This window comes from Chiloscyllium punctatum, chromosome 44 (assembly GCF_047496795.1).
Source record: "Chiloscyllium punctatum isolate Juve2018m chromosome 44, sChiPun1.3, whole genome shotgun sequence".
Taxonomy (NCBI): Eukaryota; Metazoa; Chordata; class Chondrichthyes; order Orectolobiformes; family Hemiscylliidae; genus Chiloscyllium; species Chiloscyllium punctatum.
Window position 1 is genome coordinate 52,886,522 of NC_092782.1, and position 23,658 is coordinate 52,910,179.

The 23,658-nt window shown below is 43.7% G+C and overlaps 1 protein-coding gene across 5 annotated transcripts in view; it reads right to left on the reverse strand.

The window, feature by feature from the left end:
* Window positions 1-23,658, reverse strand: part of LOC140466989 (uncharacterized) — a 108,267-nt gene that overhangs the window by 39,989 nt on the left and 44,620 nt on the right. For 4 of the 5 annotated variants that reach the window (XM_072562942.1, XM_072562940.1, XM_072562939.1 and 1 more), the window contains 6 exons: window positions 17,401-17,501; window positions 17,205-17,314; window positions 14,407-14,479; window positions 14,236-14,310; window positions 11,986-12,933; window positions 7,585-8,737 (listed from right to left, as the gene is read on the reverse strand). In XM_072562942.1, the coding sequence (XP_072419043.1) occupies window positions 7,585-8,737; window positions 11,986-12,933; window positions 14,236-14,310; window positions 14,407-14,479; window positions 17,205-17,314; window positions 17,401-17,501 (2,460 nt within the window). The remainder of the gene's footprint in view (window positions 1-7,584; window positions 8,738-11,985; window positions 12,934-14,235; window positions 14,311-14,406; window positions 14,480-17,204; window positions 17,315-17,400; window positions 17,502-23,658) is intronic. The other variant, XM_072562941.1, reaches the window with a different exon arrangement.

The following is a 23,658-nucleotide window of genomic DNA, read 5'->3' on the forward strand; positions in this document are numbered from 1 at the left end:
CCTCCACATCAACGCTACCTAGGCCTCTCAGTATTTGGTAAGGTTTAATCAGATCTCCCATCATCCTTCCAAACTCCATCAGAGTCCTCAATCACTTCTCATATGTCAAGATCTTAATACCAGAGGTCATTCTCATAAACCTTCTCTAGAGCCATTCCAGCATCAGCACATCCTTCCTTAGATACAGCGCCCAAAACTACTCATGAGATTCCAAATTTGGTGTGACCAGAGCCTTATATAGTCTCAGAGGTACATTTCTGCTCTTGTATTACAGACCTCTTGAAAGAATGCAAACATTGCATTTGTCTTCCTAACTGCCAACTGAACTCACATATCAGCCTTTAGAAAATCTTGAACTAGGAATCCAAAATCACTTTGTGCCTCAGATGTCTGAAGCCTTTCCCCATTTAGAAAATAGTCTAAGGCTCTATTCTTCCTAACAAAGTGCATAACCTCACACTTTCCCACATTGTATTCCATCTGCCATTTCTTTGCCCACTCTCCTAGCTTGTCCAAGTATTTCTGCAGACTCCCCGCTTCCGCAACACCACCTATCCCTCCACCTATCTTTATGTCATGCTCAAACTTAGCAAAAGAGCCCTCAGTTCCTTCATCTAGATTTTTAATGTATAACATGAACAGCTATGGTCTCAATGCTGAACTTTGTGGAACTCCACCAGTCACTGGCTACCAGCCTGAAAATATAACCAATTATTCTCACTCTTTGCCTTCTGCCAGTCAGCCAATCATGTATCCATCCTTGTACCTTGTCCCTAACACCATCTATCTTGTGTAGCAGTCTCCTGTCAGCACCTTGTCAAAGGCCTTCTTGAAATCCAAAAAGATCACATCCAAGGACTGGCAGCTTAATGTTCCAGGATACAAATGCTACAGGAAGGATAGAAAGGGAGGCAAGAGAGGAGGGGGAGTGGCATTTTTGATAAGGGATAGCATTACAGCTGTGCTGAGGGAGGATATTCCTGGAAATATATGCAGGGAGGTTATTTGGGTGGAACTGAGAAGTAAGAAAGGGATGATCACCTTACTAGGATTGTATTATAGACCCCCGAATAGTCAGAGGGAAATTGAGAAACAAACTTATAAGGAGATCTCAGCTATCTGTAAGAATAATAGGGTAGTTAAGGTAGGGGATTTTAATTTTCCAAACATAGACTGGGACTGCCATAGTATTAAAGGCTTAGATGGAGAGGAATTTCTTAAATGTGTACAAGACAATTTTCTGATTCAGTATGTGGATGTACCTACTAAAGAAGGTGCAAAACTTGACCTACTCTTGGGAAATAAGGCAGGGCAGGTGACTGAGGTGTCAGTGGGGGAGCACTTTGGGGCCAGTGACCATAATTCTATTTGTTTTAAAATAGTGATGGAACAGGATAGACCAGATCTAAAAGTTGAAGTTCTAAATTGGAGAAAGGCCAATTTTGACAGTATTAGGCAAGAACCTTCAAAAGCTGATTGGAGGCAGATGTTCACAGGTAAAGGGATGGCTGGAAAATGGGAAGCCTTCAGAAATGAGATAACCAGAATCAAGAGAAAGTATATTCCTGTCAGGGTGAAAGGGAAGGCTGGTAGCTATAGGGAATGCTGGATGACTAAAGAAATTGAGGGTTTAATTAAGAAAAAGAAGGAAGCTAATGTCAGGATAGACAGGATAGATTGAGGAAATCCTTAGAAGAGTATAAAGAAAATAGGAATATATTTTAGAGGGAAATCAGGAGGGCAAAACAGGGACATGAGATAGCTTTGGCAAATAGAATTAAGGAAAATCCAAAGGGTTCTTACAAATATATTAAGGACAAAAGGGTAACAAGGGAGTGAATAGGGCCCCTCAAAGATCAGCAAGGCGGCCTTTGTGTGGAGCCGCAGAAAATGGGGGAGATAATAAATGAATATTTTGCATCAGTATTTACTGTGGACAAAGATATGGAAAATATAGATTGTAGGGAAATGGATGGTGACATCTTGCAAAATGTCCAGATTACAGAGGAGGAAGTGCTGGATGTCTTGAAACGGTTAAAAGTGGGTAAATCCCCAGGACCAGGTGTACCCGAGCTCCATGTGCAAGCTAGAGAAGTGATTGCTGGGCTTCTTGCTGAGATATTTGTATCATTGATAGTCACAGGTGAGGTGCCGGAAGACTGAAGGTTGGCTAACGTGGTGCCGCTGTTTAAGAAAGGTGGTAAAGACAAGCCAGGGAACTATCGACCGGTGAGCCTGACCTCGGTGGCGGTCAAGTTGTTGGAGGGAATCCTGATGGACAGGATCTACATGTATTTGGAAAGGCAAGGACTTGATTCGGGATAGTCAGCATGGCTTTGCGCATGGGAAATCATGTCTCACAAACTTGATTGAGTTTTTTGAAGAAGTAAGAAAGAGGATTGATGAGGGAAGAGCAGTAGATGTGATCTATATGGACTTCAGTAAGGCGTTCAACAAGGTTCCCCATGGGAGACTGATGAGCAAGGTTAGATCTCATGGAATATAGGGAGAACTAGCCATTTGGATCCAGGACTGGCTCAAAGGTAGAAGACAGAGGGTGGTGGTGGAGGGTTGTTTTTCAGACTGGAGGCCTGTGACCAGTGGAGTGCCACAAGGATCGGCGCTGGGCCCTCTACTTTTTGTCATTTACATAAATGATTTGGATGCGAGCATAAGAGGTACACAGTTAGTAAGTTTGCAGATGACACCAACATTGGAGGTGTAGTGCACAGTGAAGAGGGTTAGCACTTAATAATGTGTTGCTGGAAAAGCGCAGCAGGTCAGGCAGCATCAAAGGAGAAGGAGAATCGACGTTTCGGGCATAAGCCCTTCTTCAGGAATCCTGAAGAAGGGCTTATGCCCGAAACGTCGATTCTCCTTTTCCTTTGATGCTGCCTGACCTGCTGCGCTTTTCCAGCAACACATTCTTAAGCTCTGATCTCCAGCATCTGCAGTCCTCACTTTCTCCTAGTAAAAAGGGTTACCTCAGATTACAACAGGATCTGGACCAGATGGGCCAATGGGCTGAAAAGTGGCAGATGGAGTTTAATTCAGATAAATGCGAGGTGCTGCATTTTGGGAAAGCAAACCTTAGCAGGACTTATACACTTAGTGGTACGATCCTAGGGAGTATTGCTGAACAAAGAGACCTTGGAGTGCAGGTTCATAGCTCCTGGAGTTTCAGGTAGATAGGATAGTGAAGGCGGCGTTTGATATGCTTTTCTTTATTGGTCAGAGTATTGAGTACAGGAGTTGGGAGGTCATGTTGTGGCTGTACAGGACATTGGTTAGGCCACTGTTGGAATATTGCGTGCAATTCTGGTCTCCTTTCTATCAGAAAGACGTTGTGAAACTTGAAAGGGTTCAGAAAAGATCTACAAGGATGTTGCCAGGATTGGAGGATCTGAGCTACAGGGACAGGCTGAACAGGCTGGGGCTGTTTTCTCTGGAGCGTCGGAGACTGAGGGGTGACCTTATAGAGGTTTACAAAATTATGAGGGGCATGAATAGGAAAAATAGACAAAGTCTTTTCTCTGGGGTCGGGGAGTCCAGAACTGGAGGGCATAGGTTTAGGGTGAGAGGGGAAAGATATAAAAGAGACCTAAGGGGCAACCTTTTCACACAGAGGGTGGTACGTGTATGGAATGAGCTGCCAGAGGATGTGGTGGAGGCTGGTACAATTGCAACATTTAAGAGGCATTTGGATGGGTATATGAATAGGAAGGGTTTGGAGGGATATGGGCCGGGTCCGGCAGATGGGACTAGATTGGGTTGGGATATCTGGTCGGCATGGACAGGTTGGACCGAAGGGTCTGTTTCCATACTGTACATCTCTGTGACTCTATGACACTGGCTCTCCTTTGTCTAAACTGTGTTGCCTCCCCAAAGAATTTTGACAGATTTGTCAGGTATGACCTCCCTTTGATGAAGTCTTGTTGACTCAAACCTATTTTACCATTTGCTACCAAGTACTCCACAATCTCATCCATAATAATGGAGTCTAAAAGCTTAACAATAACTGAGGTCAGGTTAACTAGCCTATAGTTTCCTGTCTTCCCCTCCCTCCCTTTCTAAACAGGGGTTCATTTTAGGCATTTACCAGTCCTCTGACACCCTCCCTGACTCAACTGTTTCCTTAAAACTCACTACCAATGATTTTACAATCACCTCAGCTACCTCCTTCAGAACTCTGGGGTGTGGTCCATCCAGTTCAACTCAGACCTTACAGCTTCCCCAGTACCTTCTCTGCAGTGATGGCCACTACACTCACCTCTGCCCCCTGACTCTCCTGAAGTTCTGGTATGCTGCTGGTATCTTCAATAGTGAAAACTGACACAAAGTATCTATTCAGTTCCTCGGCCATTTCTTTTTTTCCTCATTACTACTTCTCCAGTCTCATTTTTCATCAGTCCCAATACCTTGCCTTTCTTTTACCTGTTCTGTATCTAAAAAGCTTTTGCAGTCTTCTTGTATATTACTAGCTAGCTTACCCTCATTTTTCATCTTCTCGCCTCTTACTACTTTTTTAGTTTTCATCTGCTGGTTTTTAAAGGCTTTCCAATCGCCTGGTTTCTCACTGGTATTCACCAAATTACATGCTTTTTTGCAGTCCCTGACTTGCCTTGTGGGCCATGGTTGCCTCCCCCTCCCCCTCCCCCTTTGGTACGTTTCTTTCTCCTTGGCATGAACCTCTGCCGTGCCTCTTGAATTACCCCCAGAAATCCCAGCCATTGCTGCACCAATGTCTGCCCTGCAAGGATCCTTTCCAGTTAAGATCAGAGTGGTGCTGGAAAAGCACAGCAGTTCAGGCAGCATCCGAGGAGCAGGAAAATCGACTTTTCGGGCAAAAGCCCTTCATCAGAAATAGAGGCAAGAAGCCTCCAGGGTGGAGAGATAATTGGGGGGGGGGAGCTTGGGAGAAGGTAGCAGAGAGTCCTGTTTTGGGTTGAATGTAGCCTGGAGTCCCTTCCAGGTAAAAACAATGACTGCAGATGCTGGAAACCAGATTCCGGATTAGTGGTGCTGGAAGAGCATAGCAGTTCAAATTTTACTGCTCCTTGGATGCTGCCTGAACTGCTGTGCTCTTCCAGCACCACTAATCCAGAATATGGAGTCCCTTCCAGTCAAATCCTGCCTCATGGCTTTGTAATTACCTTTACAAAATTTTAATAGTGTACTGTTACATCTGGTTCCAGCATTTCCCTCTCAAACTGCAGGGTGAATTCTATCATATCATGGTCACTGCACCCTCGGGGTTCCTTAACCTTCAGCTCCCTAATCATTATAAAATCAACCAAGGTCGAATTACCAATCACAAGGCATGCAGTGTTCACACCTAGAAAATTAAATTGATGGCACTAGTAATACAGCAGGATTTAATTAGCTGTTACGGAGACATGGCTGCAGTGTGACCAAGACTAGGAATGGAATATTAGAAGATATTTGACATTCATGAGGCTTGTGCAAAAATAAAGAAGATGGAACAATGCTGATAAGGGACAGGATCAGAGTATTCGTGAGAAAGTATGTCCAATCGAAAGAATGGAATGCACAACAGGGGAAGTTTAAAATGGTATTAGATCAAAGTAAGAAGTTGACAAACTTACCAAAAAAAGTTGTAAGCCTGAGGTTTGGGAGAATTTTAGAAGTTAAATGAGGTCAAAGAAATTGATCAAGAAAAAGAACAGAACAAGAATGCAAAATGATGAATTAAAAATTAATTGTAAAAACTTCTGCAGCTGTATAAATGGAAAAGATTAATAAACATAAATGCATGTCAGGCAGAGACAGGAGAGATTATAGCAGGACAGAGAAGTCGAATAAGTATTTTTGAGTTTATCTTCAAAAGAGAAAGATATAAGAAGTTCTCTGAAATAACTGAGACCCAAGGGTCTAGTAAGTGTGAAACTGAAAGAAATCAGTATTTTCAGGACAAAAGGAGCTTTGGAGAAATTAACGGGACTTAAAGTTGACAAATCCACAGGAACTGCTGGCCATCACTCCAGAGGGTGTTAAAAGAGATGGCTACAGAAATAGTAGATGCATTGGCAATATCAAAACTCAATCAATTCTGCATGAAGTCTGCAGATTGGAAGGCTGCAAGTTACCATTTAAGAAGGGAGGCAAGGGAAAACAGGGAATTAGAGACTTCCGAGCCTGATGTCAGCAGAGGGGAAAATATTAGAATCAATTATAAGGGATGCAGTTACTGGATATTTAGAAAATGATTATCTGATGGCACAGAGATAACATGGGTTAGGGTGAGGGATAACATGGATTTATTAAGGTGGAAATCATCTGTGACAATCCGGAGTGTTTTTGGAGGAGGTTGCCAGTAAAGTCATTAAGAAGGAACCAGTGGCTGTGGTCTATTTTGATTTTAATTATGTCCCACACGGAAGTTTAGTGAACAAAACTAATGTGCATGGGATAAGGGGTGATAATAGCTTACATTGAAGATTGGTTAACAGTCAGAAAGCAAATGTACATTTGTCATTTCCAAGTTGGCAGACTGTGACTAGTGGGTTATTGGAACAATCAATCAGTGCTTTAGTCCTAGCTGTTCAAAACCTGTATCAATGATTTTGACATGGGGATCAATTGTAGTATTTCCAGAATTGCAGACAATACAAAATTTGGTGGAAGTAAGAGTTGTTAGGGAGATGCATAGATAGACGGAATGAGTGAGTAACAACATGACAGATGGAATATTATGTGGCTAAGTGTGGGGTCATAAGCTTCAGTAGGAGGAACTAAATGTAGAGGTTTTTTTGTACAGCGTAAGATTGGAAAGGGCAATTGTCCGAGAAGACATGGTTGTCCTTGTTCATAAGTCATTTGAAGCTAATGTGTAAGTGCAGCAAGCAATCCAGAAGGCAAATAGAATATTAGCCCTTACTGCAAGAGGATTCAATTACAGCAGCAAAGTAGTCTTTTTTCAACTGCATTAACCCTAATGATATTCCATCCAGAGTAGTGTATGTAGCTATGGTCCCCTTGCCTAAGGAAGGATATACTTATCATAGGCAGGGTGTACCAGGCTGGTCCATGAAATGGTGGAGATGTCCTATGAAGGGACACTGAGGAGCGTGGGCCTATGTTCTCTGACACTTTCACAAAAATGAGAGTTGAGCTTACAGAAATTTACAAAAATTCTTAAAGTGACAGATAGAGTCGATGCAGAAAGGATAGTTTCCCCTGGCTGTGAGGTCCAGACCCAGGGGAACACAGTCTCAGAATAAATGGCAGACCATTCAGGACTGAGGAGAAGAATTCTTCTGTCAGAGGGTGTGGACGTTTAGAATTTTCCAAAAGGCGATAGAAATTCAGCTATGAAGTTTAAGACAGAGATTGATAGATTTCTAGTTTTGAATGGGAGTTAAAGTAGATGATCAGCTGTAATCTAAAATGGCAGGGGATCTCAAAGGGCTAAATGGCGTACTCCCACTCCTACGTTCCTAAATGAGCTTGCTGGGGGGACAGTTGGGATCATTTCCCATTAAGGTCATGAACACATTCCTGCAAGTCAAAATCGAAGACAAATGAAAATTGCTGCAGCATTTCTGAAGGTTTTAAACAACTTACCCATGCAAAGCCCGATTCACAGATTTCTCCAGTGAATCATTTGTATATTTGCTGTCCCACTGGTACAAATATGGTCCTTTCCATTCAAATGTCACCTTCACAGTGTCTTTTTCCTCATGTACATGGCGAGAGCATTGGAAATCTTCATCGAACCTGCTCTGTGATGAATCAGCAATAGTACAGTCAGTGACCTGGTCACTCCTTCCCAATGCACCATTGCTTTTCAGTGGAGCTGACACAATATTTGTATCATTCGTCCAACATGGGTCTTCACGTCTGAAGGGTAGCACTCTCCCAACTAATGTTCTTTCTTCATCCTTAGAGCCAAGGTCAGTCTGTGACTGTGAAATATGACTCGTACCCGACACAGCTGAGTCTCTACTCTCGTTCTGTCCATGCTTTGATATAGACTGACACACCCCAGATTCACTCTCGGATGACACAGGGTTATCAACAGCTGAACACGCAGGCTCTCTATCCCTCGGTGGCCGAGAATACGAATGGTCTCCCAAGGGGTGAGAACTGCGGGGAGTGGCCGAGGATCGGTGAGCAGACTCTTTAGCAACTCGAGACTGACACTTCGGCACCTTCGAGGTTTCGAGCTTAGAGCTAGCTGGGGCTGCACAAGGAGGACTTTCCATACTCGATGACACAGAAGACAGGGCCACCCAACTTTCAGAGAATTCTCCCCCGCCTTCATTGTGGCTTTCTGCTGCCCATGACATGATGTTCTGTGCCCTTAGTTCTGTATTTGGCAAACCATCACTGTGGTTGTCAAGCAAATTGGAACAATGGTTTAATTGCTCACCGATCCCAACAGGTGAGCTCTCAGCGGTGGCGCAAGTCCCAGATGCCTGATGTAAAGTCAAAGTGCAACGCTGCTTTGGTGTTGCTACTGCCGCGATAGCAGAATTAATTGCAAGGTCAGCGAGAATACTAAGTGCGTCCGTCTGCACCACTTTGTTGTCGACACCCTCCTGGGATGGCTGTCTATTCACCTCTGGCGCTTTCTTCTCCCGTGACAAACCTAAACCAGCACACAGGGACAGCGGCTGAAGGGAGGCAGGCTCATTATCAGAGACGTTTCCAACAATGTTCCAGGTACAGACACCGTACCTCGAAACCTGCTGCGTGTTTATTCCTGTAACACAAACTGACAGGTTTACAAAAGGTCAGTCGCAATGGGTTAAGTGGGTAACCGTCTGTATAACTAAGCAACGGAATCATGCAACAGGGAGCTGGAAAGGCCTCACTTTTCTCTCCCATTCAGATAGCTCTCTGAAACATTTAGGTCTATCACCTCGCACAGTCTACATCTGACAGAGCCCTGCTCAAGAGTGGCCTGTCACTTTGAAATTATCTCAACACCATGCATCAATGATTCATTGCCTCGCTGGAATATGGGTATACAGTCTTCTTTATCAGACATTTAAATCATAGAAAACGAGGGATGGTTTTATTTTCTTTAATGTTTCATGGGAAGTGGGCGTCATCTGCAAGATACTTGTTGCCCATCCCCAATTGTCCTTTGAACTGAGTGATTTGTGAGGCCATTTTAGAGTCAACTATATTACTGTGAGTCTGAAACCCCACGCAGACCAGATCAGGCAAGGACAGCAGGGTTCCTTCCCTAAAGGATATTAGACCCTCTAGCCCAACCAGATAGGTTTACAAGACAATCAACAGTCTAGTTATATGGTCCAGATTTATTAACTGGGTTCAAATCCTACCAGAGCAGCTGTCCCAGAGTATTAGCATGGGCTCCTGGATTACTGATCCAGTGACAGGACCATCATACCACCATCTCCCTTCAGCTTCATCATGCTGCAGTTAGACAAAGCTCTGGTTAGACCATAAGGGAGCCAATGGCCTTACGGTATTATTGCTGAACTGTTAACCCAGAGACCCAGATAACATTCTGGGGAACCAGGTATGAATTCAGCCATGGCAAATGATGGAATTTGTATTCGATAAAAGAAAAATCTGGAATTAAAAGAGTCTAATGATGACCACGAATCCTTTGTTGATTGCAAGAAAAACCCATCTGGACCTCCAGACCCACAACAATGTGGTTGACTCTTCACTGCCCCCTGGGGAGACATGAGGGTTGAAGATGCTGGAGAACTGAGTTGAAAGTGTGGCACTGGCAAAGGCACAGTGAGTCAGACAGCATCTGAGGAGCAGGAGATGCTCCTCAGATGCTGCCTGACCTGCTGTGCCTTTGCTAATGCCACATTTTTCAATTCTTAGCTGCCCTCTGGGCAATTAGGGATGGGCGATAAATATTGATGTAGCCAACAATGCCCACCATTGAATAAAGAAAAAAGAATTATTCAGAGGATTGAGAGCAGCACTGGGCACTGCATTTCAGGCCAGATATGCTGGCTTCAGAGAGAGATTTATTGGAGGATACCTGGGCTCCAAGAGTTACTTTGCTTCTTGCAATGACAAAACCTATTTTGTAATCCCTCGCGTAAAGATTAGGGTGTGATTTGATCAAAATATTAAGTAGGACTGATTTCACAGTCCAAAGATGTTCAGGTGAGGTGGATTGGCCATGGAAAATGCAAAGTTACAGGGATAGGGTAGGAGGGTGGGTCTGGGTGGCATGCTGTTTGAAGGGTTGGTGTGAACTTGATGGGCCAAATGGCCTGTTTCCACACTGTATAATTCTATAGGATGAATGGAAAGAGACTATCTCCACTGGTTTGGGAAACCTAGGACTTGGGGACATAGTCTAAAACTACAGCCAGAAAGTAAATTAGGAAACACACACATATAAACTATGCTGGAAGTATGAAAGCTCTCCACAAGTGGTTTGTGGGTCTACCTACAGCACACTGACATCAGCAGTTCAACAAGGCTCAGCGGTTGGCACTGCTGCCTCACAGCATCAGGGACACAGGTTCAATTCCAGCCTCGGGCAACTGTCTGTGTGGAGTTTGCACATTCCCCGCCCCCCCCCACCCCCCCACCCCCCCACCCCCCCAATATCTGCGTGGGTTTCCTCCAGGTGTTCCCACAATCCAAAGATGTGCAAGTTAGGTAGATTTGCTCTGGGAAACGCAGGGCTACAGGGATGGGGTGGGCCTATGTGGAATGCTGCTCAAAGGGCCGGTGTGACTCGAAGTGTCGAATAGCCTGCTGTCACACTGTGAGGATTCTATGGACATGTTTCTAACCAAAAATCAGACTATCTAGAGATCTTTCTGCAACATCATCTGACTCTGACCCTGCCTCAGCTCATCCACTGCAAATCGCCCATCCATGCTTCAGAATGAGTTCATCGTCAGCCTTACAAGGTTCTCCCTAAATATGGCCATCCACATCTTTGCTGCCTGTGTCCAAACTCACACCAAATATTAGTTGCCTATCACTGGTGTACTCGCCGACATATGCTGGTTCCCAAGGAAGCAGTGCCTTCATTTTAAAATTCTCTGTGGCCTCACTCTTCCCGACCTCAGTGATCATCTCCAGCCCCAAACCCACCCTGCTCTCCTCTAATTCTGATCTCGAGCATCCCCAAATTTAATGAACCGACCTTCTGAGAGATGTGGCCTCAGTTGCCTGGACCATAAGAGTCTCTCTGTCTATCCCACTCTCCCTTTTCTCTTTAAAATATTCTTTAAAACTCAACTCCTGGAGTAAACTTCTGGCCATAATATGCCCCACCGTCTCTTAACGTGGCTTAATGACACAGTTTGTGCTCTCTGGAACACCCCATTATATTACCAGCTACAGAGATTGTCCTCCTTGGCAAAAAGGTCAAGATAGCTTCAAGATTTCTGACCCCTACAGAGAGACATTGTCTGTATTCTGATTCTAAACACTGAGAAAACAAAACCAAAAGGGAAAGCCTGTTGATGTCAACACAATATGACTCTATGACTCTAATATCAGAGTACACATTTTGAGTGAGGACATTCACTCACAATGCCTTCCTGGACCTTTTATTGTGAATTGTATGATGCCTAAGTTAAGGGATAGCAGGGTCAGGTAAGCTCAGTTAGCTGGGTGGCTGGTAAGTGACACTAACAGCATGTATGTAGTTTGTACCATGGCTGAAGTTACCATGAAGAACTCTCCCTTTTAACCTTACATTGAGGTTGTGGTAATCCTCAGGCTAAACCACTAGCCACTGCTCCTCTCTAATGAGAGTAAGCAACAGGTATGTTGAATAAAGTGATGATTTTGTATGTGCGTTTGTTACCGTTCCTCTTTTTAAAAAGAAGAAACAATTACTTTTATTCCAGTGTAAATGCATAGGTCTCCCAAGGTCATGAGAAGCAGTGCTCTAAATTAATTGTTAACACCAAGAGCTGGCCGACAGGAATGCAACCGGAATAGAATGCCATCCCCTGTGTTTTATGGCAGTGGTGGGACATTTGAAATTCCCCTTACCAGTTTCAGTGTACTGGCTGGGCACCTTATCCAGCGCAGTCATCCCTGTGTCCACACAGTTGCTGTCCGCTCTGCCTGCTGCAGAGGTTTGAGGGGGTGCTGCAGCAGTTTTTGGTCTCTTTGTGTTCAACTTAGGTGGGGTGGGTGATTCCGTGGATAAACCTTTGGTGGACTGTGCCCGCGATCTTTTATTATTGCGAACGGATCGTGCCGAAGGGACGCTGGCTGCGTTGTTGCTGACTGTGCAGTCGGGGCTTGCGAGGACCTGTAAAGGTTTAGCTGCCTTCCTTTTCGCTCTGTTAGAGACTTTGCTCCCTGCAATTGGCTTGCTGACCGAGTTAACTCTTCCCACAGTCTTGCCTGGTTGACCATTTGCTTGGTTCTGTGATGGGGCCTTTACTGTAATCTCAGACTGAGAAGGCACCCTTGGCACTGGCAAGCCCACAGGCAGGGCATGTTTCCCTTGAACCTTTTTGGGTCTTGACACCCTCGTTACCCGCGGGGACCCAGCATTAGGGGGCTGTGGCTCTGAGGCACTAGACTGGCACAAGACCTTTGGCTTGGCACCAGAGTTTTGGCACAGCTTGAGGGCATTCCCCTTAAGTTTCAGGACTCTTGATACAGGTAGTAGGTAGTTTGCGGGGTTGGCAAAGTAAGGAGAGAGTTGGGAAATTCTGGTTCCCCGGGAGTCTCCAGGAATTGGCGGCTCTCCTTTCTTTGACCCTGTCCTCACAGAAACTGGAGAATGATGGCCTTTGGCAACACCTCTTCGTTTGGACTGCTTTGAAGTTGTTTTGAAATACTCCACAAGTTGATCCTCAACCACTTTGTTCCACGGAATTGATGGAGTATCAGTGGATGTCAGACCTGTTGTCACAGCATACATATAACCAGGAAGCAACGGAGTAATCCTATTCTGGACAAGTGTGCGCATCACCTGATTCGTTTCTGAATTGATGAAGAAAAGTAACATTACACAAAATATATCATCAACGTCTCAATGTTTAATACAATCTGCATTGTTTTTGGCAACCTACTACATTGGTGTCCAAGTAGCTTCAAGTGAAAGCAACACATTAATCTTATAGTTATCTAACTGCTTATGTGTACTTCTGCACCTCCCCAGAACTCCACTTGTCTTTAGACCTACTTGTGTGCCAGTCAGGATGTAGCAATTTTTGGAGCACTCCACAAACAACACCCCCACTGGCTCAGTTAGACAAGGCAGCACGTGCACATGCACAACTCAGGTTACACGGCACAGGGTGGCACGGTGGCACAGTGGTTAGCACTGCTGCCTCACAGCACCAGAGACCCGGGTTCAATTCCCGCCTCAGGCGAGTGACTGTGTGGAGTTTGCACATTGTCTGCGTGGGTTTCCTCCGGGTGCTCCTGTTTCCTCCCACAGTCCAAAGATGTGCAGGCCAGATGAACTGCCATGCTAAATTGCCCGTAGTGTTAGGTGAAGGGGTAAATGTAGGGATATGGGGGGATTGTGCTTCGGAGGGTCGGTGTGGACTTGTTGGGCCAAAGGGCCTGTTTCCATACTGTAAGTAATCTAATCTAATAAGACATAGGAGCAAAAGTAGGTCATTCCAACCCATCAATTCTTCTCCTGAATTCAATAAACTCATAGCTGATCTGACAAGCCTCAACTCCATTTTCCTGCCTTATCCCAATTCCCTTACTGGTTAAACATCTATCAGCCTCCATTATACTTAAAGGCCCCTTCATGCCAATTGCAGCCAACAAGAATTTGTGCAATTATTCTGGTCACCAAGAAGGGGATAAAGTGTCAGTCAGGGCTTTTTACTCCTGGTTGTACCATTATACCATAATTGGAAAGTGTAGGGTATTAACAGGGGTAGCATTAGGCACACAGGACTGTGATATCTTCCTATAGTCCAAAGGTCAACCAATTCTCACCTCCCAGGTGAGGAAGCCATTACTTACACAAGTCATGGAACGTGTCCAGGAAAACAGCAGTAGATTAATAAGGGGGAAGAACAAAATGTCTTCATTTATACCCCGTCTCTGCAAGTAGTGAATGTCTAAACCCAGACCTTAAGGCTCCACCAAAGATGATCGAATGGCAATTCAACAAAAACAAAAATGGATTGGGTTTATCGTCAAACTTAAGGTCACACTCAAAAGAGGTCAGAAATATTGTTGATCCTGAGGAGCAGAGAAAAGGTTGACCTGCATTACAACGAGCAAAAGAAAGAAAACAAAAAAAAAATGGGTTGGTACCTTTGAGATGAGAAATTCTGGGTGTTTTGAAAATGAACAAAGCTAGTAACGTATCGTGAGTAGCCTGGCTACCTCCTGCATAATGTGAAAGAAAATGTCCATTATTGTAACAGAAGGACTTCTCAATTCAGCTATTCAAACATTTAACTTTTATGTTATCTATTTACTTACCACTGGTGGGATTGGAAACAGACTCGCTGAACAGTATGAGTAGCCCCTGATCGTTTAAACACTTTACAACTGCCTGGGGTGGAAACAAACACACACATGCCACTGAAATTCCAAATGTGTAAACGCACAAACATGGAAAAGGGGGCCGAAAACTTATTTAAGATAAAGAAGGATTTGTACTTAGACAGCCTCTTGAACATAACAAAAATACCCAACAATTTCAGAGGATGAACACCAAAACTTTTAACTACAAACTGCAGACAATTCAGAATTGTTAGAAGATCATGCATAGCTTTTTCAGACACTCATCTGAGAAAATAGATTTTTTTCAGTATGTGTCTTTCTCCAATGGCATTCTGAAATGGGAGTACAATAGTGTAAAAGTCTACTGTGTTTGCCTTCACCAGTCTCCTTGGCCTGGATGTTGTTTAGCAAGAGTTTGCAGTTGCACAGGTCATGAGCGCTTTATGAAGGCAATCAACTGAATTCAGCATTTCATTCTCAATAAAATAGCAGAACATGAGTGTGGGTCTGGCCAGTACTGCTGAGTGATTTCATAGGATCTCTACAGTGTGGAAGCATGTCAGAGCAGCAATGGGGCCATTCATCCCATTATGTTTGTGTTCATTTTCAAAGAAGCAGCTACACGGAGTCCACACACTTCTGTTTAACCATCACCCTCTTATGTCCCTCAGCCACAAGTCCCTGACCAACTCCCTTCCAAAATTCTTTATGAGTCAGGATCCAGTCTCTCCAGCTGGTGCATCCCAATCCTGAGAGGATGTCTCCTTCTCTCCACTTCTTGATCTTTTGCCAATGATTTAAGATCCACAGCCTCCGGTTAGTTTTTTTTTCATTCTCAGGATTAGTGTGTCACTGGCTAGGCCAGAATTTATTGCCCATCCATAGTTGCAGAGTGACTAATGGCCCCATGCTTTACAGGACTGACCCATTCTTTCATTGCTGAACTGGGAATGTGAGACATAGCAGAAACAACGTGGGACACTAGTGGGAGGTTCTTCTTTGCCTCTGGGGTTTGCTCTCAGAATGTGCACTGCGCTCTTGCCGTCAGCCACTAGAGGGAGGAGTGGGACTGCAAGTGATGACAGATCAGGCACAGCGGTCCCCCCACATGCTGTGGTGATGGGATTTGGATCCACATCTCAAGAACATTAGTCAAAGATTCAAGGTTTCTAATTCAGTAGCATAACGATGATGCCACCATCCCATGTCCAGGGAGGGACCTGTGTTTCTTCCACAAGCAGCCTATGGTACTCTTAAAGCTGCTCACCTCCAGGAGAATTATGCAACTGGTGCATCACGAGGAAACAGTGCATCTGTGTTTGGTTGGTGCTGGTTGAGAAACAAATGTCAGCAGGTCACTGAAAACATAGGGCCATAAGAACAGGAGCAGGTTATTCACCGTCTTAAACCTGTTCCACCATTCAATGAGATCATGGCTGATCTATGGTCTAACTTCCTACCTTTATCCCACAGCACTTAATACCTTTACTTAACAAAAAAAATCTAGCTCAGAATTAAAATTAACTTCTGATTTCACATCAACTGCCATTTGTGGAAGAGAGTTCCAAAGCTCTTCCTTACATCACTCCTGAATAGTCTGGCCCTAATTTTCAGACCATGTCTCCTAGTTCTAGAATCCCCAACCAGTGGAAATAATTTATGTTTATCTGTCCTGTCTTTTTCTGTTAACATTTTGAAGAAGGTGGAGCTGGCATTGATGTGGACTATTGAAGCCGGTACCATTGCCTCATGTAAGAAGTGGTTTGATACATTACAGGAGAGAAGAGGAATGTAAACATTGGAGACTATTTGGACCAAATGGCCTTTCTCAACATAGTCAAATGGACATGGCATGGATTCCTTTACGTCCACGTGAGATGGCATTATTCCAGAAATCCAGTTGGTAAGGGAAACAGTGGAGCTAGGGAAAGGGAGACAATGGCCTAGTGGTATTATTGCTGGACTGTTAATCCAGAGACCCAGCTAATGTTCTGGGGACCCAGATTCAAAACCCTGTCACAGCAAATGGTGGAAATTTAATTTAATAAAAATCTAGACTTAAGAGTCTAACAAATGGCCATGAAACCATTCCGAGGAAAAACCCATCTGGTTCACTGATGTCCGTTCACAAAGGAAACTGCTGGTCTGGCCTACATGTGACTCCAGACCCACAGCAATGTAGTCAACACTGAACAATTAGGGATGGGAATTAAATGCTGGCCTATCCAGCAATGTCCAAACTCTGTGAATGAATTAAAAAAAATTCCCTTTTTTTTAAAAACAAAATGGAACATGACAAGCTGAGACCTTCTTCCTAATTCGACCACAAAACTATTTCAGGAACTGACTCTCTATACTTTCCTAAAGCAACTTTACATCATTAAACCAAATTTAAAAAGGCACCAGACCTTAAAGGGACACCACAAGAAATGTCAGATATTCTTCATTAGCAGTTCAAATTAAAATGCCATTTTGGAGGTTAATAATGGGCCCCATCCCAAGGACACTTTGACTATCACTTTATATGTGCTCACGTGAAACCCCAGTGCCCTCCACCAGCCCACAATAAAACAGAATTATACCAATAACCAACAGGGTTTCAACTGAATATTTGATTTGAAAGACACAGGTTCCAACAATGCAGCACTCCCACAGTACATCAGCACCACCAGAGCTCATAAATCTCCAGAGGAGAGATTGTGATCATTTATCCAAAGCAGAGGACCACCAAATGCCTGTAGTTCACAATGATTAAAAATGTGTCCAATTCTTACCAGCTTCTTTTCCTCCAATTCATTTATCAAAGGATCCAGCCAAAGAGCTTCTCCTCCCTCTATGTCTGCCACCAGTTCATACCAACTGCAATAAAAACCTTCCAAACAAACTGAGAGAAAGCAGAAACAACAGATCAATTTTTCAGCCGAACACCTTCATGTAGTTTAACAGGTACAGCTGATCAAATTTAATTACCTTCTTTAAATTTGTATTTTTCTCTTTCGAAAACTCCCTGTGGCAGTTTGCTTTTCAGTTCACCGATGCTCATCACGTACTCAATTTCAAGCTTAGTTGGTCTGAGCAAAAAGGTACAGCAGATGAAAAATGGTAATACTTAGCAGAAATGATGTACAATCAATAGGTTATTTTTAAAGAAAATACAACAGGTCAGTCTACATTAAATTTCCATGTTGCAAATCATTCAGAATTTGCATGGCACTTTGTGACTTTATCTACACTCAGCCTTGCAATTCTTCTTGTTCAGACTGGGGCTTCATGGATGGAGGAGTGTTTGTGACAATGACAGGGCAGAGGTATCCTTTCATTGTCTCTGATCAGCCACCTCAAGAGGCAAGTTCAAGGCTGAAAGAAATGGGTACACAAAGGACACTAGAGACAGAGGCAAAAGCAGCTAATGCTCAGAGACTGCCATGGGGTATTAACATGATGCCTCACCAGTGGGGCTGATAGTGACAACTGGCTCTGAAGATTGATCCTGCTCCTCAAAAATTGACTGGAAGGCAGCTCTTTGCAAATTGAGGGAAAAAGACTTCTCCATCAAAATGTTGAAACGAGCAGTTTAGTTTTGTTCTTTCCCAACCCTGCTACTGGGTTTTGAAAACGGTACCAGTGATAATATCTTCATTGCCCATGGTGCTGGTGTTAACTGATGATTGCCTTTTCACAAGATGGAGTCATTGCAGCTTGCTCAGTAGTGTGGTCCAATTATAATCAAATATGTACTTAATATTAACCAAAACTTGCATTTATATAGCATTTTTCACAACCACCAGATGTCTCAAACAGCTTTACATAAAATGAAGAACTTGTTGAACGACAGGAAATGAGGCTGCCAATTTGCACACACCAAACTAAAAGCACAGAAGCATACAAAATAGGAGCAGGTGTAAGCTATTTGGCCCTTCAGGCCTACTCCACCATTCAATATGATTATGGCTGACCGTAATACTCAGTACCTGGTTCCAACCTCCTCCCCAAAGCTTTTCATCCCTTTAGCCCTAAGAACTCTTAACTCCTTAAAAACATTCAATGTTTTGGCCTCAATTGCATTCTGTGGCACAGATTTCCCCAGACTCCCCACTATCTGAGTGAAGGTCTTTCTCCTCAGAGTTCTAATTGGCGTACCCCATATCCTTAGATTGTGACAGCTGGTCCCTAGCCATCCATCCTTCCTGAGAATAGCCTGTCCAGTCCTGTTAGAATTCTGTAGGTTATGAGTCCTCCCTTGTCATTCTTGCAACGATTATATTTCTAATCGATCCAGTCTCACTTAATATTGTCAGTCCTGACATCCCTGGAATCAATCTGTGAATATTCATTGCACTCCTTCCAGAACATTCTTCCTCAGATGAGGAAACCAAAGCTACACACAATATTCCACATTGGTGTGGTCTGATCCATGTCCTGTACAATTGCAGCAGGACAAGTAATGTGATAATGACCATAATCTCTTTCGGTTATACAGACTGGGGATAAAATATTACCATGGGATCTTTTAAGTCCACCCAGGAGGATGGGGGCTTTGTTTTACTGTCTTATCAAAATGATGGCACCTCTGACAGTGAAGTAACTCCCTCAGTACAGCACTTGAGTGTCAGCCTTAATTTCCCAGACTCCCCACTATCTGGGTGAAGGTATTTCTCCTCATCACAAGTGCTCAAGGCTCATCACATATTTAAATATCCTTTCAGAAAGGGATGCTTTCAGAAAAACAGAATCAAAAGGTGCATGTGGAAAAAAAAATCCACAAGCACATCTATCTGCCAAAGATAACTGCAAATATCAATTAATTCTTCAGTGTGTCCTATTACTATCAGTGATCTGCATAACCTTTTGCACAGTAACTCCTCCAGATTGTGGTTTAGTGTCAGGAGGCTGAGTGTTTGACAGCTGGGACTATACACATACAGGGACTGAGCTAACACTGGTCCCAGCAATACTGATATCCTTGCAGCACTTTGTATGCTCAATACCTACAGGTCACTGCGTGGAAGCCCCACCAACCCTCCCTATTTATTTCTCAGCCCCCTTCCCCAGTCCTGATGAAGGATTATTCCTGAAACATTGACTATCTTGCTGCTTAGCTGCTGCCTGATCTGCTGTGCCTAATCTAGTGCCACACTTTATCGACTCTCTAGCATCTGCAGTCCTCACTATCTACTAGCTCCAAACTTCTCCCAAGCTGACACAGGAAGAGCCTCAATTCTAATGGCAGCATGGTCACTACCAACACAACCATTTCTCTTTGTAACTGCAGTGATTGGAACGAGGGTCAGATGGATCTCATTGACTGTTACATCCTCGACTGGGGCTATTAACCTGGCAAAAGGGAGGACTTCAGATGCTGGATATCAGAGTCTAGATCAGAGTGATGCTGGAAAAGCACGGCAGGTCAGGCAGCATCCGAGGAGCAGGAAAATCGACGTTTCAGGCAACAGCCCTTCACCAGGAATGAGGCAGGGTGCCTCCAGGGTGGAGAGATCTATTAACCTGGGCCAATCAGGGAGCCCTGGCTGACAGATATAAATGGGAGATTCAGAAAGTCTCCTCATTCTAAGATTGGTTCCATGCTGGCTGGTCAGAGTCCATATACTGTACATGTGTGGCTTGGTGACAGGATCCCAGCCTCTGTGCAGTTATTCAGTAACCTTTATGCTGGGCTTAAGGATCAAGCTCAGGATCATCCATCTCCAATAATGGCACCTTCCATACGCACAATCTCTACAATCAAGAAGGACAAGTCCTGGGGGATCGGAGGATTGCAAATGTGATGCCGTTGTTTCAGAAAAGGGGCTGGGGATAAGCACAGGAAATTACAGAAAAATAAAAAAGTCAATATCTACGGATACTGGAAATCGGAAACAAAAATGAAAGTTGATGGAAAATATCAGCAGGGTCTTCCGGCTTCTGTAAAGAGAAACAGAATGGGAAACCACAGACCGGTCAGCTTGACATCAATAACACAAAAACCATTGGGAAGTCATAACCAAGGATAATATACATTTAGAGAAAAATACATTAATACTAAACAGACAACATGGCTTTGTCAAGGGCAGGTCATGTCTGACAAATTTATTTGAGTTCTTTGATGAGGTGACACAGCAGTGGATGAGCATAGTGCAGTGGATTTTGTATATTTGGACTTCAAGAAAGCATTTGATGGGTTCCACGTGGCAGGTTAGGAAGGTTTGGGATTGATGCGATCTTGGCAGCATGGATTAGAAACTGCATAAAAGATAGGAAAGGAGGTATATTTTGGCATTTCTCAGACAGGAGATAAGTTCAAATCTCTGTTTCCCAGGGTCCAGTGTTGGGACCATTGCTTTTTTGATTCATATAAACAATCTGAAGATAGCTGTAGAAAGCATTATCTCTAAATTTGCAGACAGCACTAAGCTCAGCAGAATAGTGAATTGTGGGGATGATGCTGAGTACCTTTAGAGGGACATTTGTCAAGTTAGCAAAATGGCAGATGAATTTCAAAACAGAGAAATGTGAGGTAATGCATTTTGGTAGAAGAAACGCAGAGGGACAATCCAGGGTTAATGGTATAACGTGGAGGGGAATACAGGAGCAGGGGGTCCTTATATATTTCTCTAAAGTTGGCCAGGCAATGTGAAACAGTTAAGAAATCTTACAGAAATCTTGAGTTTATAAACAGAGGTGCAGAGTATAAAAACAAGCAAATGATGCTACACCTGTACAAATCATTAGTCAGACCACATATGGAGTATTGTGATCAGTTCTGGAGAGAGTGCAAAACAGATTTATTAGAATGATACCAGGAATGAGAGGTTTTAGACACAAGAAAAGATTAGGGAAATTGGGCTTATTCTCCTTGGAGCAGTGAAAATTATGAATAATTTTGATAGGGTAAAGAAGGATACAGATAATTCTTCTATAACACAATCATTGCATTCGCGTGAAAGTCCATATTATAGAAAAATTGCACTTTAGAAACAGCACTTAGAGTGCTGGCAATATAATCTTGTTACAGCCAACACACGTTTTAAAAGTTTGTGTTTTAGAAACAGTGTCCCCAATTCCATCAATCGCAATACAGCGAATTCACGTTAATGAAATGCATGTTATAGCAGAATGACCTGTATTCCATTTCAACTAGTTGGTATGTCAGTAGGTTGGGGCCATAATTTCAAGATTGCCGGCAAGAGAGCTAGGAACGAGGGGAGGAGAAACTTCTTTACTCATGAGTTGTTAGGATTTGGAATGTGCTGCCAGGGAGAGTGGTGGAGGCTGATTCCACAGGAGTTTCAAAAAAGAGCTGGATATATCTTTGAATGTGATGAAGGCGACTGAGATAGGGTGGAGAGAAGGACCAGCTGGGTTGCTCTGCAGGGAACTGGTATTGACATGATGGGTCAAATAGCCCCTTTTGTACTGTAAATCCTGATGATTCAATGATTTTATTATAAAGGCAGCAGATGCTTGTAAATATCACCATCTGCAAGCCACACACCATCCTGATGTATGGACTGGTCCTTCACTGTCACTGGGTCAAAATACTGGAACTTCCCCAACAACAGTGTGGGTAGCCCCCCTGACGGGCTGCAGTAGTTCAAGCAGACCATTCAACACTACCTTCTCAAGGTTAGTAAGAGATGGGCAATAAATGCTGACCAAGCCTGCAATACCAACAACCCCTAACACAATATATTTTAAGAACTGGTTTATGATCTCATAAATATCAGACAAAACATAGCAATTAAGCTCCAAGTTTGAGGAAATTCCTGGAAGCAGTCAAGGAGGTCACACTGGAACCAACAATCCCCCTTACAACCTTCTCCTGATGGCCTACATTGTTTTATACCATCACATTCAGGACAGCTGCATGTTTAGCAGAGCCAGAGTGTAAAATCTAATGTTGTGCTGCAATTCAAACACATCTATGCTGGGTCAGGCTAAGCAAAGACAAGCCAGAGAATTCCTAGAGGCCTGGCACTTCAACCACAACGCCATAAACAAACACATAGATCTAGATACCATCTATCAACCCCTCAGAAAACGAACAGGAAATGACATCACCACAAACCCAGGAACCCCATCCAGGACAAACACATAAATAGAAAGCAGGCAACAAAAGCTTCACTTCACTTGGAGGTCACCACTGATGATGTTACCTAGCCAGGTAATGAAACGTCTGGATATCAAACCTACAGCTCAGCGAGCAAATCTACACCCTAAACCTCAACCTGAGCTACAAACCTTCACAAACCTTGCATTCAAACATCTTTACAGCATTGTTCAATGGATCTGAAATGTTAGCCAGCTCAGCACTGTACTTAACTAATTTCCTGCTGTCCCCGATGAGGAAGTTACTTCAGAATACCAATTAGCATTTTGGCCAAACATTTTTCAGGAAGCAAAAGCAGAAGAGTGAAATTGATTAGATTACTTACAGTGTGGAAACAGGCCCTTCGGCCCAACAAGTCCACACCGACCCTCCGAAGCGCAACTCACCCAGACTCATTCCCCTACATTTACCCCTTCACCTAACACTACAAGCAATTTAGCATGGCCAATTCACCTCACCTGCACATTTTTGGACTGTGGGAGGAAACAGGAGCACTCAGAGGAAACCCACACAGACACGGGTAGAATGTGCAAACTCCACACAGTCAGTTGCCTGAGGTGGGAATTGAACCCGGGTCTCAGGCGCTGTGAAGCAGCAGTGCTAACCACTGTGCCGCCCTGGGAATTTAGCTTCTTGGAAAGACCAAGAAAATTCCAAGGAGAAAGTAGCACATTAGTAATTTTACTATTGACTGGCAAATTCTACTGTAGACTGGTAATGTTATTATAGATTGATAATTTTACCATACACTGTTAATACAATCCAGTAATGTTACTGTAATATACCTGTAATATTACTACAAATTGGTAACATTATTATAGACTGGGAGAAAGTGTGGACTGCAGATGCTGGAGACCAGAGTTGAAAAATGTGGTGCTGGAAAAACACAGCAGGCCAGGCAGCATCCGAAGAGCAGGAGAATCGACGTTTCAGGCATAAGCCCTTCTTCAGGAATGAGGCTGGTGTGCCAAGCGGGCTGAGATAAAGGATAGGGAGGGAGGGAATTTGGGGGAGGGATGCTGGGAATATGATAGGTGGAAGGAGGGGAGGGTGAGGGTGATAGGCTGGAGAGGGGGTGGGGGCGGAGAGGTCGGGAAGAAGATTGCAGGTCAAGAGGGCGG